The following is an 18,948-nucleotide window of genomic DNA, read 5'->3' on the forward strand; positions in this document are numbered from 1 at the left end:
ATGGGGATGTAAATAAACCAACGCCAGTTGTTAAGCAATGGTGGTGGACAAACAGACAGGCATGCATGCGAGCACACACACAAGCACACACAGAACAGGCTTCCACATGGTATCCACTTATGAAATTCATTCATAAAGCATTGGTTGGTCCAGGGTTGCAGTAGAAGTCATTTGCCCAAGGTGTTGCACTGTGGGACTGAACCTGAAACCACATGACTGCAAAGCAAGCTTCTTAACCACACAGCCTTACCTGTGCCTACATAAATATGAATTTATACAAAGCCATAGTAGTTATTTTTATTTGTTATCAAAACAATATCATTTTATATGTATGTACGTATATATGTACACAAGGAAGTGCTGGAAATCTGGATTTAAGGGTTTTGTGAAAGGCTTGGCTGGAGGCCCAACCTTCTGAGTTCTTTTACAAGGCTTAGAAAAACTGAAGGACTGCTGCAATAAGTGTGTGAATCTGAGAGGGGAATATGTTGAATAAAATGATAATTAACTGATACTCCTGTATTTTCTCTTGCCCAAAACCAAGAACTTTTCAACACCCCCTCGTGTGTGTGTGTGTATGTATGAGAGTGAGAGAGAGATCTGATTCACTGTGTTGCTCCTGCTTCCATCTTCCTTGATCATGGTACCAACTAGACCTTTTTTTTTTTTTTTTTTTTTTTTTGCTAGCCACTCATCTGAGAGCATTCCTGATATTGTGATACAAACGTCTTGTTTTAAAGTGATTCAAATTAAGACATTCCACCAATATTTCTGGTTAATTTATGTTCCAAACTTGCTCAGTGATGACAAAATTATTTTACTAATTAGAGTGTTACCTATCATATAAATGGTAACTTAAGAAGTATGCTTTTCCATCTTGGGTAATATCAAGAAATATGACATACAATAATTATTATTTAACTTTTATTAAATTTCTGGATGCTTATGCAAATTGATGAAATGAATACTAATTTTCAAAAGAAAAATATTTATTACTTAAAATTAAATAAAACAAATTTCTCGTTTGTATAATTGCAATAAATATGGGAGACAAGTTTTGTAAATTTTATCAACATATGCAATCTACTCTGTTGAAAATCTATCTTAGCATAATTTCATTTCAAAAAAATGTGTGATGTTTTGAAAGTTATAAGAATCAAAATAGGTAGTATGACATCAAACTGGAGTTATGCCTTTCCCTCTTTCATCGAGCCTAGTGTATGCACTTATCCTGTATCTCGTTTTTACTCTTTCTCCCCTTTTCTCTTTGTGATGTAAATTCATCTGGAGAATTCTTCCAACCTACCAACCAACCAACATTTATATAGGCGATTATTATGTAGAGATTACTAATGACAAAGATATTCTCATTCTTTCAAAGAATTATTTGAAACAAAGACAGTGTATTTCAACAGAAATATAGTAACAAAGGGGTTAATTAGGTACAAAGCCAGTTGTTGTAAAGTTGCTATATTGTCCAATAACTCAGACCTAATAGGCTGTTGCTGTTCATCTTACTTTATTTACTGCCAGAGGGATTGAACCTAAAGTTGATCCTTGTTCAAGGGTCAGCAAAAAGGTTAGTATTGACTGCTGGGTAGGGAGAGGCCATGTTTATATGGTTATCCAGGGGTCAATAAATATTATATATTTCAACAATATGAATATAATATAAATGAATTTTTATTATTCTTTATCAATTCTGTTAAGTATTTTCATTAAGTTTCTTAAAGTATTTCATATTAAAATGCAGTAATGAATACAAAAGAATTACTCTTTTACTTGGCCATGCTGGAGCACCACCTTTTAGTCGAGCAAATCGACCCCAGGACTTATTCTTTGGAAGCCTAGTACTTATTCTATCGGTCTCTTTTGCCGAACCGCTAGATTACGGGAACGTAAACACACCACCATCGGTTGTCAAGCGATGTTGCGGGGACAAACACAGACACACAAACACACATATATATATACATATACATATATACGACAAGCTTCTTTCAGATTCCATCTACCAAATCCACTCACAAGGCTTTGGTCGACCCGAGAGTATAGTAGAAGACACTTACCCAAAGTGCCACGCAGTGGGCCTGAACCCGGAACCATGTGATTGGTATGCAAGCTACTTACCACACAGCCACTCCTGCGCCTATAAATTGAGGAATAATTACTCTTAAGTCAAGGAATTTTTTGTTATACTTCTTAATTTTCTTACAGAAATTTACATAACGGGGTGTCAATTAGTTATCAATGGTTCCACAGAAAGGGATCAATGATACGAAAAGTTTGGGGTCCCCTGTCTCAGATTTGATATTAGATTGTGGTGTTGGCAGAGATAACAGAACAGCACCAGAACTGATCTCACTTTTGAACAATTATTACTCTGTTTTGTTTGTGTAAACTTGTTATACACCCTCCCTAAAAAAAAAAAGAAGCAAAAAAAATTAATTATGGCTACCTTGAATACAGGGTATTCTATTTTTCCATATTATGAAATATTGTTCTACATAAGTCTCCTTTTTCGTTTCAGTTGCATGCATTGTATCCAGAGCAAGTTTCCTTGTAATTGGTGCATCAAAGAACATTTATGCACCACAAACAAGACGAAAAACAGTTCAGACATTGTTCTTGGAAATGCTGTAAGTACATTTTATTATTTTGTGCATTTTTTGTCTCTCCTCTCTTTTCTGACAGAGGTAGCTAGAGATCTTCAGCAAATTTCCTGTTTCTGTCCCTCTTTCATATTCTACCTTTTCAACACTTGGCACAAAGCCACTCCACTCAGTACTACTCCCCACTTAGTTGAGGGGGTCTTGCCTTGCAAGTTACTTGGTGACCTCACTGGTGTTGGTGCCATGTAAAAAAAGTACCTAATGTACTCTATAAACTGGCTGGTGTTAGGAAGAGCATCCAGCCATGGAAGTTATGGCAAAGAACACAGTAGAGTTTGGTGCAGTCATCTGGTTTGCCAGCTTCTGTCAAAGCCTCCAACCCATGCCAGCATGGGAGACACACATTAAACAATAAAGATGATCATGTAATTTGTGTGTGTGTGTGTGTTTCCATATTAAGCAATATTATTATTTACTGATACTGTCATTAGTGTGGCTAATTTTGTAATTTTAAGAATATTACTACAAAGAGGGTATCCTTTTAACTACATCATCATTGGTTGTTTTGCTACTACAACTACTATTGCTGCTGCTGCTACTACTACTACTACTATGTCACCACCATTGCTACTGTTACAACTACTACATTTTTTATATTATACTATTTCTCTATATTTCGTGGTTGGCGTTAGGAAGGGCATCCAGCTGTAGAAACTCTACCGAATTTAGATTGGAGCCTGGTGTTGCCATCCGGTTTCACCAGTCCTCAGTCAAATCGTCCAACCCATGCTAGCATGGAAAGCGGACGTTAAACGATGATGATGATGATGAACCAAAAAGATATCTCTCAACTGGACAGAACCCCTTTAAGCTTTGTTGCCAGGTGTTAGAATTGAACCTTGCTCCTTCTTGTTTAACCTGTGAACAGAGATGGTACTTTCTACACTCATTCTAACTCCTCTCTGTGTCTCCCCTTGTCACTCTCCTGTCTATCTTCCTTTCTCTCTTTCTCTCTCTCTCTCTCTCTCTCTCATATTTCTTCTTATCTTCCCAGCTTTCTCAACTTCTCTTCTCACATTTTCAATCTTCATCTCTTTTCTGTATCCTTTTTTCTTCCCTGTTACCTCTCTCCTTTTCTTCACCACCACCACCGCTTCTACTACTCCTACTCATGTAGTGTGTCACCTCCCCTCTCAAAAATCCCACTTTACCATCCCACTCACCCCCTCCACACACACACACACACACTCCATATTAAACTATAAAATTTCTCTAATTGCCACAATTCACCAAAATTTTCCTTTCAGAAAAAGTTCCTGTCTCATTCTATAAACTCTTTCACTCTTTTCTTTCCTTTTGTTTTCATCACTTTTTTCTTCCTTTGTCATTTCATTCTATTATCTTTTTCTTTGCTTTTGTATCTTAATTTCTTTGGGGTTTTTTTACATGTGTATGTATGTGTGTTTATATTTCTTTATGCATGTGTACACTCTTTTGCAATGACTTTCTGAGCATACTAGCTCATGTATACACACACACACACACACACACATGCACCCACATATATTTACACACACACACACATGCATGCACCCACATATATTTATACATACACACACAGGTATGTATGTGTAGCTATGTGTATATATAAATACACACACACACAAACACTTAAAAATATGCTGATATCCATATATATGTGTGTGTAGATAGATAGATAGATAGATAGATAGATAGATAGATAGATAGATAGATACTGAGATACCCACACACGCAAACACACATATACACATATATAGGAGAGAGAAAGAGATGATGGATAGATAGGTAGGTAGGTAGGTAGATATAGATATGAGCATGTACTCATCTCATACAATTACACACACACACACCACTCAGTGATGTTTCTAATCACTTGCTGAGAAATGAATTATATCCCACAATCCTCTGTTAATTAAGATGTAAAAACATGGATAATGACATAACTGGATAATGACATAACAATAAATTCATTGATTTACTCTTCTGCTTTGAATATTGATATAAAATCAGTATTTTTAGGGGAATGGAAAATTTCTAGAATCAATGCTAATAGTTTTCAAGGGATTGGCAAGTCTAATTGAATCATGTAAGTATTTTTAGGGGACAGGCAAATTTAATGGAAACGGAAACCACATGGTTAGGAAGCAAACTTGTTACCCACACTGCCTCACCTGCACTTATACACACACACACACACACAAGGGAGTGCTGAAAAGTTCCTGGCTTTAAGTGTATCGCAAAAGGCCTGATTGGAAGCCCTTTTGAGTTCTTTTGTAGGGCTTAGAAAAACTGAAGGACCACAGCATTGAGTGAATCTAAGAGGGGAAAATGTTCAATAAAATCATAATTAACTGATCCTCCTGTATTTTCTTTTGCTCAAAGCCAGGAACTTTTCAGCTCCCTTTTGTGTGTGTGTGTGTGTATCTCTCTCTCCCTATATATATATATATATATATATATATACATATATATATATATACATATATATATATATACATATATATATATAATGTAGAGAAAAAGAGAGAAGTAAATGTTGGAATAAGCAAGCTAGACAGATCAATATATCAGTATATTAAATACATGAGATGCAAAAAATGTATATCTGTCTATATATAAAAAGGCCCAACTTACATAAATACAGAGGATATAGAGAAGTAAAGGGGTTGAAGAAAAGTATTATTGGATTTATAATACTTTTCCTCAGCCCCATTAATTTTCTATATCATCTGTATTTTATGTGTATTTTCTGTATTTTTTATACATTTTTTGTATTTCCTGTATTTGATATACTTTATATATTGATCTGTCTAACTTGCTTTTTTCTACATTTACTTCTATACCCGCTCAAGTTTAAAGCTCTTGAGCACTACTAAGTGTATTCTATATGGAGAATATCTGGATTTCATCTATGAACTATATATACAGGGTTGGCCAAAAGTCACCTGACAGTAAATCAAAACCATTTAATTCCAAGATTAAAACAAACAATTATTTTATTTGAGACTTCTGTAATAAATATACAAATTTTGAAAAAAATAAAAAAACGAAACAGTGATTTTAACTCACAGCATTCAATTATTAAATATTCATAACCGGAAGGAATAAATAAAATTGAATATTAAGCATTTACAGAATTTTGATTTACTGTCAGGAGGAGGATATACAAATAACAAGAAGATAAAGAAATTACTTAACACATCTTTGAATCATTAACGATGTATTAAAGAATTTCTTTGTCTTCTTCTTATTTGGATTATAATTTACTCTTTGTCAGACCCACATTACTGTGTGACTGTCATGAAACCAGGATTTTCTACACTTGAAGAATTCCAGCATTGATCTGGAACCCAGCAGTGTTGATAACCCAGTATTCAGGTCCAGTGCTTCTCTGTAAATACCCTACCAGGACCTAAGATTTTGGCTCTATTCTGAATTATACACTTGGTATATTTAAACATATTTGATTGAGTGCTGAAAGGGATTTTCCTATATTGGTGAGTCATTGAAAGACATACCACTCCCAGGCAAAGCCGAATATATAGCTATAAGATAATTACAATAAATATTGAGTGTAATACATCTGCATATTTTTTATTTCCATAATCAATTATACAACACATTTGATTTAAATGTGCTGCATATTTGACTGCGGAAATAAAACAAAAAATGCAGGCGGCGTATTAATCTCAGTATTCATTGTAACTGTCTTGGATAAACACTTGGTAAACTATTCATAATCCAGTGAAGAAAACCCAGGGTTTACTCTTTGAATGAAATACATTGAGATTGTTTCCTACCTCAAATAATCCTAAGTGTTCCTTACAGTTTGTTGTGGTTGGCTACAATTTGGGTTATAACTGAGTGCTCAAACAGTACCCACCTGGATACTTTATTCCTATCTATTCACTATTCCTATAAATATATATATATATATATATATATATATATATATATATAACATGAAGATGGGTCCAGTGTAATCCGTGGGTAGGAGAGGTGCAGCCGGAGGGTGTAGAGTTCAGAATAAAACAGTCCAGAAAGAGTAAATCCAGAATGAAAGAAGGTAGAATCCAGAAGTTTGTGTTTGATGAGTGGAGACAGGATTAGCTGGTGCGACCACGTGAGCATGTATTATATGTGGGAGAATGTACGAAAAAAAACAACAACAGACGAGGACAGGTGGTGTAAACAACAAAAGGATGTATTAGTATGACGCTCGGGAATACGGAAAGTCTTTAACGTTTCGAGCTACGCTCTTCAACAGAAAGAATATGGAGAAAAACACGGAGAAAAAAAATTGAATGGTGTTTGGTCAACGATCTGTATTCTTTCTGTTGAAGAGCGTAGCTAGAAACGTTAAAGACTTTCCGTATTCCCGAGTGTCATACTAATACATCCTTTTGTTGTTTACACCACCTGTCCTCGTCTGTTGTTGTTTTTTTTCGTATATATATAACATCATCATCATTTAATGTCCGCTTTCCATGCTGGCATAGGTTGGACAGTTTGACAAGCAGAAAACTGCCCTAGACTTCTGTGTCTGTTTTGGCCTAGTTTTTACAGTTGGATGCCCTTCCTTATACCAACCACCCTACAGAGTGGACTGAGTGCTTTTTATATGCCATATGAACAAAGGTGAAGTCAATTTTGGCATGGTTTTTACAGTTGGATGCCCTTCCTAACATCAACCACTTAATAGTGTTGCCTGGATGTTTTTTTTTATGTGACACCAGCACTGGAAGGGTCACCAAGTAACTTGCAAGACAAAGATCCTTTAAGAGGGGAGAGGGCATTGCAAAGGTGATCTTGTGCCAGATCTACATATATATCACATGACCAACCAGGCTATCAGATGTTGTTACACATCGCTGGTCACAATGCGCTTTTGCATTGTTTTAACCTTTAAATTATGTCACCCCACTGTCTGGGCAAGCAGGCCAATAATCCCTTCACTGATTAAAGGGGGGCTGGGGCAATGTGAAATTAAGTGTTTTGCTCAAGAACACAATGCACTGCCCTGTCAGGGAATTGAACCCACAACCAAGTGATTGTGAGTGCAACAGCCTAGAAAGAAAGAATGAACTAGCAAAACCTGGTAAAAGAAATAGGATCAAAAATCCTTCCTGAGCCATAGGCTAACAAGACCAGTTTCCTGCATTCTGTGGTATAAAGAGATATTATCTTGCTTGGAAACAGTTGAGGGTTGGTGACAGGAAAGGTATTCTTCCATAGAAAATCCTCCTCAACAAATACCATCTGATCTATACAAGCATGGGAAAGTAGATGTTAAAACCAATGATGATGATTATTATTATTAATGATATCCTTTGTTTTTTAACATGGTAGAATATGATGTGAAACAGATTTGGTTGCTATTTCTAAATGACTTAGGCATTGTATTAATTAAAGACTTGCTGGTTTTAACCAAACCAATAATGCATTGCTTGTGGATTGATAAAGTTTTGCATTAAAATTGAAGGGATGTAGAATCTACTTAGAATGGCTTTAAGGGTAGGGCATACACAAAAGAAAACCATTATTCTAAAGGATTAAAAATAAAATGTGGTTTAGAAGTGTAGGAAACAAGACAGCCCAGCTTACACACTATTATTACTGCAACGCATTTCACAATCTACCCTGTCTTCCATCCACGCTTACTTCTAAGGTCAGTTAGCACTATTATTCTACTCTAGAACTTTGGTGCCATTAAGACTATTACAAGATATAATTAGTATTTCCTCTTCTTCCTTCCTTCCTTCCTTCTTTTTTTTTTACTGTGTGTATGTGCGATGTCCTTATCTTAATTAAATAGTACTTTCTCACAAAATCTTAATCCTTCAGTTCAAGTAACCTAATCCAAGTTTTTAAGTTTTCTAAATCTTCTTAAAAAAAAAAAAAAAAATTCATTTCCTCCCACCCACAAACATTACTACGTGGCCACTCTCACTCTCTCTCTCTCCTCCCTCTCTTTCTCTCTGTATTTTATACTCATTTTTATTCTTGTTTCGTCTCTTAATCTTTCTTTCAATTATCGGTCGAAATGCTTAGCGGCATTTTGCCTGTCTTTATGTTCTGAGTTCAAATCCCACTGAAGTCGACTTTACCTTTCATCTTTCTGGGGTTGACAAAATAAGTACCAGCTGAATACTGGGGGTCAATATGATCAGCAGCAGCAGCAACAGTAGCACCAAGCTGATAGAATCATCACTGTCCTGGACAGAATGCTTACTGACATTTCCTCCAGCTCTTTATGTTCTGAGTTCAAATCCCACCATTGTAAGCAATGACAAATAACCGAGACCTTTTGGTAATATGCCATGCTGGAGCATCAATATATCATGTTGGACCCATCAAGCCAAATGAAGTCATAGTTACAGCAGATACTGGTATCATGCAACTGGCATTCATGCCAGTGGCATGTAAAAGCGCCCATTACACTCTCGGAGTGGTTGGCATTAGGAAGGGCATCCAGCCATGATAACCATGCCAAATCAGACTGGAGTCTTGTGCAGCCCCTCAGCGTACCAGCCCTGGTCAAACCGTGCAACCCATGCCAGCATGGGCAACGGACATTAAATGTTGGTAATGATATATATATATAGATATATATATATATATAGATAGATAGATAGATAGATAGATAATGTACATACACACATATGCTGAAATGCTCAGTGCTTCTTTTTAAATGTTAATCACACAGCTATCTCTCTCTGTTGGCAAGTGGTTGTTTGCTAATCAGTCAAAAATCAGATCGTTTGATCGATCGGCAAACTTTCACTCAGTAATATGCTGAATCTTATGCTTTTTCTGTCTTCTACAACATCTTCACTGGTTCCACTTCCTCTGAGCTTCAAAACTAAATACCATTCCCCCTCAAACACCCTCCCCACAACACACTGGCTTTTCCTTCTCTTGTTGAACTTTTTCTTCCATTCCATTCGTTAAAACCAGCAAATACACACATTTGGAGTAAAACAGCAGGTGAATTCTAGACAAATGTTGTTTTTTTTTTTTTTGTGTGTGCGTTTTCATTTTAAAAAGCTGTTCTGTTAGACTTTTTTCTCACCAAACATCTCTTAATTTAAGAAACAAGAAAGCAATTATAAAAACATACTGCCATTTGCAACCCCTCCTCTATATCATGGGTTATCCATCCATTACTTCCAAATTAGCATTTTTCTTTTCTCTTTCAAAAATATTTTGATTTGAATCAGCTACAAGATGTATGAGAATTTCTCTCCTACGCATAGCTGTGTGTCTGAGAAGCTTGTTTACAACTACAGGGTTTTGGGTTCTGTCCCACTGTGCAGCACCTTAGCAAGTGTCTTCTTCTATAACTTTAGTGAAATTGATAGATGGAAACTGTATTGAAGCTCATTGTATATGTGTGCATGTGTGTGTGTGACTGCAGTCAATGTTTGTGTGTCTCTGTGTCTCTATCACTCCATCACTGCTTCACGAGTGTTGGTTTGTTTACATCACTGTAATCTAGCAGTTTGGTAAAAAGAGACATTGAGGTCAGTTTTTTCAGCTAAAAAGCCTTTAAGGTGATGCCCTAATGTGGCCATGGTCCAGTGAGTGAAACAAGTAAAAGGTAAAAGACCAACATCAGCTCTCCTTGAGTATCCTCTAACCCACAAGCCCTTCTATATTATGGGTTGTTTGTTCATTAAATTGATTTCAAATTTTAGTGCAAGGCCAGCAATTTTGGGGGAGGGGGTAAGTTGATTACATTGACTCCAGTGCTCAACTAGTACTTATTTTATTGACTCTGAAAGGATGAAAGACAAAGTCAACCTTGGCAGAATTTGAACTCAGAATGTAATGCCTTTCAGCATTTTTTGCCTGACACTAATGATTCTGCCAGTTCAATACCTTTTGTCTGTTCATTAAATTAGGATTTTTTTCATTTTTTTCAAAACATTTTAAATTTGAATCTACAATGATAAACAAATATAATCTCTCCATCCACTTCGTCATCATCATCTTCACCACCATTTAACGTCTGTTTTCCGTGCTGGTATGGGTTGGCCAGTCTGACAGGAACAGCAAAAATCGGGGGAACTATGCCAAGCTCTACTGTCTGCTTTGGCATGGTGTCTATGGCTGGGCAACTTTTCTAACACCAACCTTTTTACAGAGTGTACTGGGGCTTTTTTACATGGCACCAGCCCTAGTGAGGTCTCCAAGTAACTTGCAAGGCATGACCCCCTCAACTGAAAGGGAGGAGGAGTAGCATAGAACAAGGTGGCTTTGTGACAAGTGATGAGAGGCAGTATAGAACAAGTATCTTGCTGCAGTGGAGATACATAGGTACTCCAGTCAGAAAAGAGAAAGATGAGAGAACCTAGCAGTGAACATGTATTAGATGGGATGACCCTTAAGGTACAGAGAGAGGAATATAAGTGAAATGGTTGAGAGGATTTGCTAAGCAGTATTTTGCCTGGTGCTACATTATGAGTTCAAATTCCGCCAAGGTCAACTTTGCCTTTCATTCTTTCAGGGTCGATAAATTAAGTACCAGTTGCATACTGGTGTTGATCTAATCGACTGCCCCCATCTCCCAAAAATTTTAGGCCTTGCGCCTAGAGTGGAAAGGTTGAGAGGATTTGACAGAGTGGGCAAGAGGCTCACAAGAGTTTGAAAGGAGAGTGCAAGATAGGGGGGAGGAGAATGTGTGGCGAACACGGATGGAGTAGATAACTTGCCTGAAAATTCTTCCTTTGTATCACTGGTTGTCAAATTATTATTATTATTTTTTTTTTGTCTCTTTCAAATATTCTTTAATTTGAATAATCTACTGGCATGGATATAGGTACCGGTGTCTGGCTATGTGGTAAGAAACTTGTTTCCCAACCACATGGTTCCAGATTCAATCTCACTGCATGGCACCTTGGGCAAGTGTCTTCTACTTATATAGTCTCAGGCTGACCAAAACCTTGTGAGTGGATTTGGTAGATGGAAACTGAAGAAACTTGTTGCGTGAGTGGGCATATCTTTGAGTTCAGTATTTGTCTCCAACCGTTGGTTGACAACAGGTGTTGGTGTGTTTACATCCCCATAATTTAGCAGTTTGGCTAAAGAGGCTGATACAATAAGTACCAGGTTTAAAAGGAAAATGTACTGGGGGTTAATTCATTTGACTAAAAACTCAAGGCGGCGGTGCTCCAGTATGGCCATGGTCTCTTGATTGAAAGAAGAAAAAGAACAAAATGAGCAAACATTTTCTCTCCATCAACTTCATCTCACCTTGAATATCCTCTAACCCTAACCCCCATCTCCTCTATATCTTGGGCTGTGTGTTACCTTCAAATTAGCAATTATTTTTTTTATCTTTCAAAAAATTTTTAATTTGAAGAATCTACAAGATGAATGAAAATGTCTCTCTCCATTCAATTTCATCTCACCTGAATATCCTCCAACCCACGTTTTTTTTAGTTGGGCTCCTAAGTGGTTATATTCTCTACTACTGTTCTTTCTCCTCTTTGATTATTACCATTGTTCACTGTCTGTGACTGTTGATTCCACTGATGGCAGGAAGTATATGTCAGCAAAATTTCTTTCATTCTTTCATTATTTCAAGCGGTCTTTCACACTTGAAAGCTCTCTGTCTCATCACTTCTGTCACAGCCATCATTTTTTTTTTGTTATATTTATATTTTTCTTTTTTTTCTTTCTCTCTTTATTTCTAGTTCTTGTCCTACATTTTTTGCCTTTCTTTTATACATTCATATATTTTTCTTTTTTATGATTTTTATGCTTGTTGTTGTTGTTCTTGCTTCTTCTTCAATCTTGTCTTCTACCATCTTTCTGTCTAACAAGTGTTCTCTTGCTTCCTCCTTGTGTCTCCTAGCTTTTTCTTCCATCACTAATTATTTCCATATATACACACACACACACACACACACACACACACACACATATATATATATATATAATAATAATAATAATATATATATATATATATATATATATATACACACACACACATACATATATATATGTGTGTGTATATATATATACACACACACACACACACACACACAGACAAGTTCTTATCCCCACCATTCTTTCATTATTATTATCATTATTATTATTATTATTATTATTATTGCAGTAGTTTTAGTACAAAAACGACTAGTCTTTTTTTTTTTTTGCATTCAGTGTAAAAGAAATAAATTGCAGAGACCTTTTTTTTTATTATATGTCAGACTATGTGTGTGTGTGTGTGTGTGTGCATGTGTACTGTATTTGCTGCTAGTTATTGGTTAAAAAGATTGACGCTATTCAGTTGTGAAATTAATTTTATGTGTGTGTGGATATATATATATAACTTTTTTTCCCAATTTCTATTGGCAGTATACCGGATCAAAATTATGTCCACGGATTGAATATGATTCGGCTGTCATACCTGTTGCCTCTGGCACTGAAAAAAGCGTTTCCTTGAAGGCAATGAACTTAAAAGTAAGTAATCGAGATTATTTTGTCTCTCTTAATTAATATATATTTGAATTTCTCTGCGTGCATGTGATTTCATTAATCTGAGATGTGATGGCTAAGCACATCACCTTTCTTAAACTCTCTTCCATTGACTGAAGTTAATTAAGCTTTCTAATTTAAAACTAGTGTATCTTTGATTCTTTCCCAATGAGACGAGGAGGAAGAAAATATTGCAAGTGATACATACATGGCTTGGGATTTCTACAGAAGCTACAAGATGCATCTTATTGATTCTCTAGGATGCCTCATCAGTGGTACTTCAGAGTTCTCTGGGGGTTTTAAGTCTTTCAACATTAGACCTTTCCAACCCAGTCGATCCATCTAGGGTTAAGTCCCAGCTTCCATCCCAGTAGCAGTAAACTACTGGCCTACCCACTTTATCCAAAGCCACCTAGTGGCCTTCCCTGCAGATTCAGTAATTGAGTTTATGGTTCTCCTTTTTGTTGCACCATGATCAGTCAGATCTTTGCAGAATGAATGCCCCCATAAAACCCCAGCTTCCTACTTCGAAAGCTTTGCAGTGCACTTGCCAGCCATGGTTTCTACACTGCTCTACAAGCTTTTGGTATTTGGTAAGCCGCTTCTTAGGAGTTTCTTCCATATATCCTTCCTAAGGCACAATTATTTTCCACATGATCACCTGTTCAGAGGAATTTGAGATCACTATCTCTGGGCTGAGTGTTGCTGGTACAATGTGGTCTGGAAACAGGTTAGGCAACATGTTATCACCTTGTTATTGCTTAGTTCCCGATCGTTTTTAATTTTGCAGACAAATGATCAAAATCAGGGTCATCTTTGCAGCATTATAGGCCCCAAGCAAATCACTACACAGGGCCCTATAGTAAATTTTAATCAACATCGAGCCACAACTTACATAGATCAGAATTTCAGCTTTAGACCTATGAGGCTCCTGGGCAACTACCCCATGTGACCATTCCTTAAGATGGTACTGGTTAAATAATTCTAGTCAGAGCCAGCCAGTCCTCTTCTTTTTTTAGACAATGCTTATCTTAGACTATGTTTTCCAATGTGACCTACTATCTATAAGGTAATAAATTTAAGAAGGATTTTAAGTTAATTTAAGATTTTAAGTAAATTTTACGTTAATTTAAGAAAGATTTTAAGTTAATTGAAGGATTATAAGTCAGTTGACCTCTACAAAGACTCATGTATGGAATAAAACCTTTGTGAAATTGTTGAAATAAAAGGAAAGTTGGTAGAGGTGTACTTTAAATGACTATATTATTCATTCAGAAAGTGAAGGAATTACATAGAGCAATTTAAAGAGAACAGAGATAGTCGGATATGCCAAATCACTGGCAGTGAAACAGCTGCACCCAGTTGTCTCATTATTCTGCCCAGTACCATTGCTTTCCAAAAAAACGTTTAAGTATTTTAAAGGAAACCCTCTCTTAAATCACCAAACCAGGAATTTAAATTATTTTACTATTCCAATTCTAAATATTAAATTATTCTCAACAAGGTTTTTTTTTTCTCCTTTACTTTTTCTTTTTTTTCCCCTACCCCTTTGACTAAGCAGGCATACAGCCTCCTAACACACACACACACACACACACGTGCTCTGTATCTCTCAGGTCTTCACTGTTGTCTACCCCGAAGGGTATCAATCAAAATCATCTAATATATCATCATCATCATCTTCAACTTAATATTGCTCTTCTTCATCTTGTTGTTGTTCTTGTTACTGTAGTTTCTTCCCTTCTACCTCCTCGCCTCCCTCTTCCCTTTCCTTTCTTTCTTTCTTTCTTTTTTCTCCTTCCATTTTCCAAGAAGGGGTCGATTTGTGCAGTTTAAGGTATTTTCTTCTCACTCCTTTCTACCCTGCTACCCTACTGCAGCCACTTCCTTTACTCAGTAACACTACACATACCCACTCATCCACCCATTCACCTCCATTTACTCCACATTACCCATGGTTTTGTCATTAACCCCTTCACCACCACTTCCACCCTCACCTCTCATCTGTAATATTTCTAGCCAATTTACCATCAAAGTCAACATCACTCACTACTTTTCCATTCTCTCCAACCCCTTCACCATCACTAGTCTTTGAGAACTTTTTCACCATAGACACAGGAATGGTTGTGTAGTTAAGAAGCTGGTTTTGCAGCCATGTGGTTTCAAATTCAATCCCACAGCATAGCATCTTGAGTGACTTCTGCTATAACTCCATGCCACCATCTGGAACACACACACATTCGCATACATGTGTCTTTTGTCATTCCCCCCACCACCATTGCATCACAATTCAGTTGGTCTCTTTTACCAAATCACTAAGCTACAGGAACATAGACAAACCAACACCAGTTGCCAAGTGGTAGTGGAGGACAAATACAAAGGCCTATTCATGTGTTATTTCTTTACTACCCACAAGGGGCTGCACACAAAGGGGACAAACAAGGACAGACAAACGGATTAAGTCGATGATATTGACCCCAGTGCGTAAATGGTACTTAATTTATCAACCCCGAAAGGATGAAAGGCAATTTGAACTCAGAACGTAGCAGCAGACGAGTGTTTATTGAGCGAAAACACCTAAGCTGCACAAGGCTCCGGCAGGGGGTGGTAGCGACCCCTGTTGTATAAAAAAGAAAGCGGCGAGCTGGCAGAAACGTTAGCATGCCAGGTGAAATACCGCTAAGCATTTCACCTGGCGTGCTAACGTTTCTGCCAGCGGCGAGCCGCCTTCTTTTTTGTACAACAGGGGTCGCTACCACCCCCTGCCGGAGCCTTGTGCAGCTTAGGTGTTTGCGCTCAATAAACACTCACAACGCCCACTCTGGGAATCGAAACCGCAATCCACTGACCGCGAGTCTGCTGCCCTAACCACACACATATATTGTCATGATCATCAACAACATATCCATACCTATGTGGGTCAGATGCAGTTTACTGAGGTAATTTGCAATGGCTGGATACCCTTCTTGTTGCCAGCCCTCATCTGTTTCCAAGCAAGGTAATATTTCCCCATGGTCAAACATATTCTTGCAGAATAATGGAAGTAAATGACACTGTTTGCATCACAGTGACAACCATTTACAACTATCATGCAATGTCAAGACAAGGAAACACAAACACATACACAAATGCATGCAAGCATGCATACATACATACATACATTTGTTCGTTAGTTCATTTGTCTGGATGAACAGACGGAGTTTTCAAATCCAGTACTGAAGGTACACCGTCAGCTTCGTACCTATTATTATTGGAGAATCAGGATACATCTGGTGCAAAGTATGGCTGAACTTGGGATCGTGGGGAGAGAATGCAAATCTTAAATTCATACGCTACAAATTATCATGATATCTGCAACTATAAATATCTGCAAGACCTTAAGATTTAAAGGATGGTTAAGACCGGATGCTTTCCTTTACGACCTGGTACAAAGTAGGTGACTGGTCAAATGGTCAAAATTTACTCTAAAATTAAAAAGAGGAAGAGAAGGACACACACATGCACATGCTTATGTACACACACGTCCATATGATGGGCTTCTTTCAGTTTCCATCTACCAAATCCAGTCTCAAGGTCTTGGTTGCTATAGCAGGAGACACTTGCCTGAGGTGAGACTGAACTCAGAACCATGTGGTTTGGAAGCAAACTTCTTACCATGTAAACCATCCTTACAACTACACCTTATATGTGCACACATGCACATGTATGCACACACACACAAATACATACAGAAAAAGAAAAGTGTGAGAAAAAAAAGGATGCACTCCACTCTTGTTCTGTCAACAATTTCAAGCCCCACCCTAACCAGCATAGAGCGAGGTTATTAAAATTAATACATAAAATAAGAGTGGTGTTAAAAGGGATGACACCCTGATTGCCACCACTGCCATATTGGGATTGCAGTATTGTCGATAAATGAATAAAAGTGGGTAAGGGTGTTTTCTGTTGCTTTTTTTTTTTTTAAGTTGGTTGGTTGGTTGGTTGGTGGCAGACATTGTGTCTTCTGCTCCCACCACTGCTGCCAAAAGGGAATTGTTAAAATTCAAATGAATAAATAAATAAAGGAGTGTTTAAAAAGCATCATCATCATCATCATCATCAACATCATCATTGTCATCACCATGAAATGTGCTGTTGGCCTTCATGGCAAAAGTTATAAAAATGTACTTCCAGTTGTAGAAAAGTAGCAGGGCTGTGTGTGTGTGTGTGTGTGTGTGTGTGTGTGTGTGCATGCAAAGAGAGGAATGGCATTTGAGGTGTAATGAAACAAATGAGGAGTGGATGATAAATAGAAAACGTAGCTAAAGAAAATATTTTGAAATACCCTCCAACTATCCATTAACATTTAAGGAGTTTGTTTTTTTATACATTTATTTTATTATTGCTATTATCATTATTATTATTATTATTATTATTGGCTCTAATGTTAGAATTTATTCACCATCATCATTTTGTTATCATTAAAAGATTATCAAAAAAATAAAAAAAGAAAAGAAAACAGAGAGAAAAAGTGGGGAAGAAAAATGCTATTTTCTGGAGTGTACCCTTGCCATCATGTTTCATTTCTAAAGCAAATTTTCCTTATGGTGTTATTATAAGATTCTTGACATTTCACTGAGTTTTTACTTCTGGGTTTCATGCGTGTGGCATGGGTGGGGAGATACACCCTGTTTTCACTTCCTTCCCCCATCACTGTGAGAAGAATGTCAATTATGGAGAAGAGATTGAATGCAATAATGCTTTTAATTTAATTTGTAATGTCTTTTTATAAGAATTATAATATATTTCTAATTCAAGAATTCATTAAGAGAAAAATATTTATTTATTGAAAAAAAAAAATTATAAATTAAAAATCCTGAAAGAAGTTATCTCCCCCTACCAACTACATCAGTATATTCTGCCAAAATTATAAAACACAAAAACAAATTTAAAAAAAAATACTAATGATTAGTATTATTACTATTATTAAGGCAGTGAGCTGGCAAAACTATTAGCATGCTGGACGAAATGCTTGGCGGTATTTCGTCCGCAGCTACATTCTGAGTTCAAATTCCACCAAGGTCAACTTTGCCTTTCATCCTTTCAAGGTCAGTAAATTTAGTACCAGTGAAAGACTGGGGATCGACTAGTCCCCTACCCAAAAAATTTCAGATTACCTGCTTGAGAGTGGTTGGGGTTTGCTCCCGCCTGCTAACAATATATTGTATATAAAGGGGGCAGAGTCACACCGATAACCAGCTAGTGGAGAATTTGCCTGGGGTTAAACTAGTAGTAACATGAAACGGCCACTTTTATATGGTGATTGACTTTACTTTTTAGTATAGTTACTACCCTGGTCTCTTCTTGAGATTTACAACTAGCTATTATTGTTATTTTTATCATTGAGGACACATGGCCTAGTATTTAAGGTGTTGCACTCATGATTGCAAGACCGTGGTTTCAATTCCTAGACCAGGTGGTATGTTGTGTTCTTGGGCAAAACACTGCTTCTCACATTACTCTGTGATCTCTTTGACACCTGACTATATATAGTACACCATACACCTGTTCAGGGGACGTTGATTTGATGGAGGGAGTGAGCTCATGTATGGCACATATATTTGATCACTAAACCAGTGGTTCCCAGCTTGTGGTCCATGGACCCCTGGTGGTCTGCAAAGGTAGTAGTCGGGGGTCCATGAACATGTTAAGCTGACAGACCTTTCAATATCCTGGGGATCTGTGGGAAAACTCATTTAAATCAAACGGGGGTCCTTCGTAGTGAAAAGGTTGGGAACCACTGTTATAAACAAATCATTTGTGCAGGTCA

General features: G+C 37.0%; 1 protein-coding gene across 1 annotated transcript in view; it reads left to right on the plus strand.

Annotated features, from left to right (window-relative positions):
• The window catches only part of LOC106878623 (plexin-A2), a 758,495-nt gene that overhangs the window by 604,868 nt on the left and 134,679 nt on the right, over nucleotides 1-18,948 (plus strand). Inside the window, exons 9-10 of the mRNA XM_089351892.1 lie at nucleotides 2,531-2,639; nucleotides 13,020-13,124. Of these exons, the coding sequence (XP_089208018.1) occupies nucleotides 2,531-2,639; nucleotides 13,020-13,124 (214 nt within the window). The remainder of the gene's footprint in view (nucleotides 1-2,530; nucleotides 2,640-13,019; nucleotides 13,125-18,948) is intronic.

This window comes from Octopus bimaculoides, chromosome 5 (assembly GCF_046866305.1).
Source record: "Octopus bimaculoides isolate indiv1 chromosome 5, ASM4686630v1, whole genome shotgun sequence".
In the NCBI taxonomy this organism is placed as follows: domain Eukaryota; kingdom Metazoa; phylum Mollusca; class Cephalopoda; order Octopoda; family Octopodidae; genus Octopus; species Octopus bimaculoides.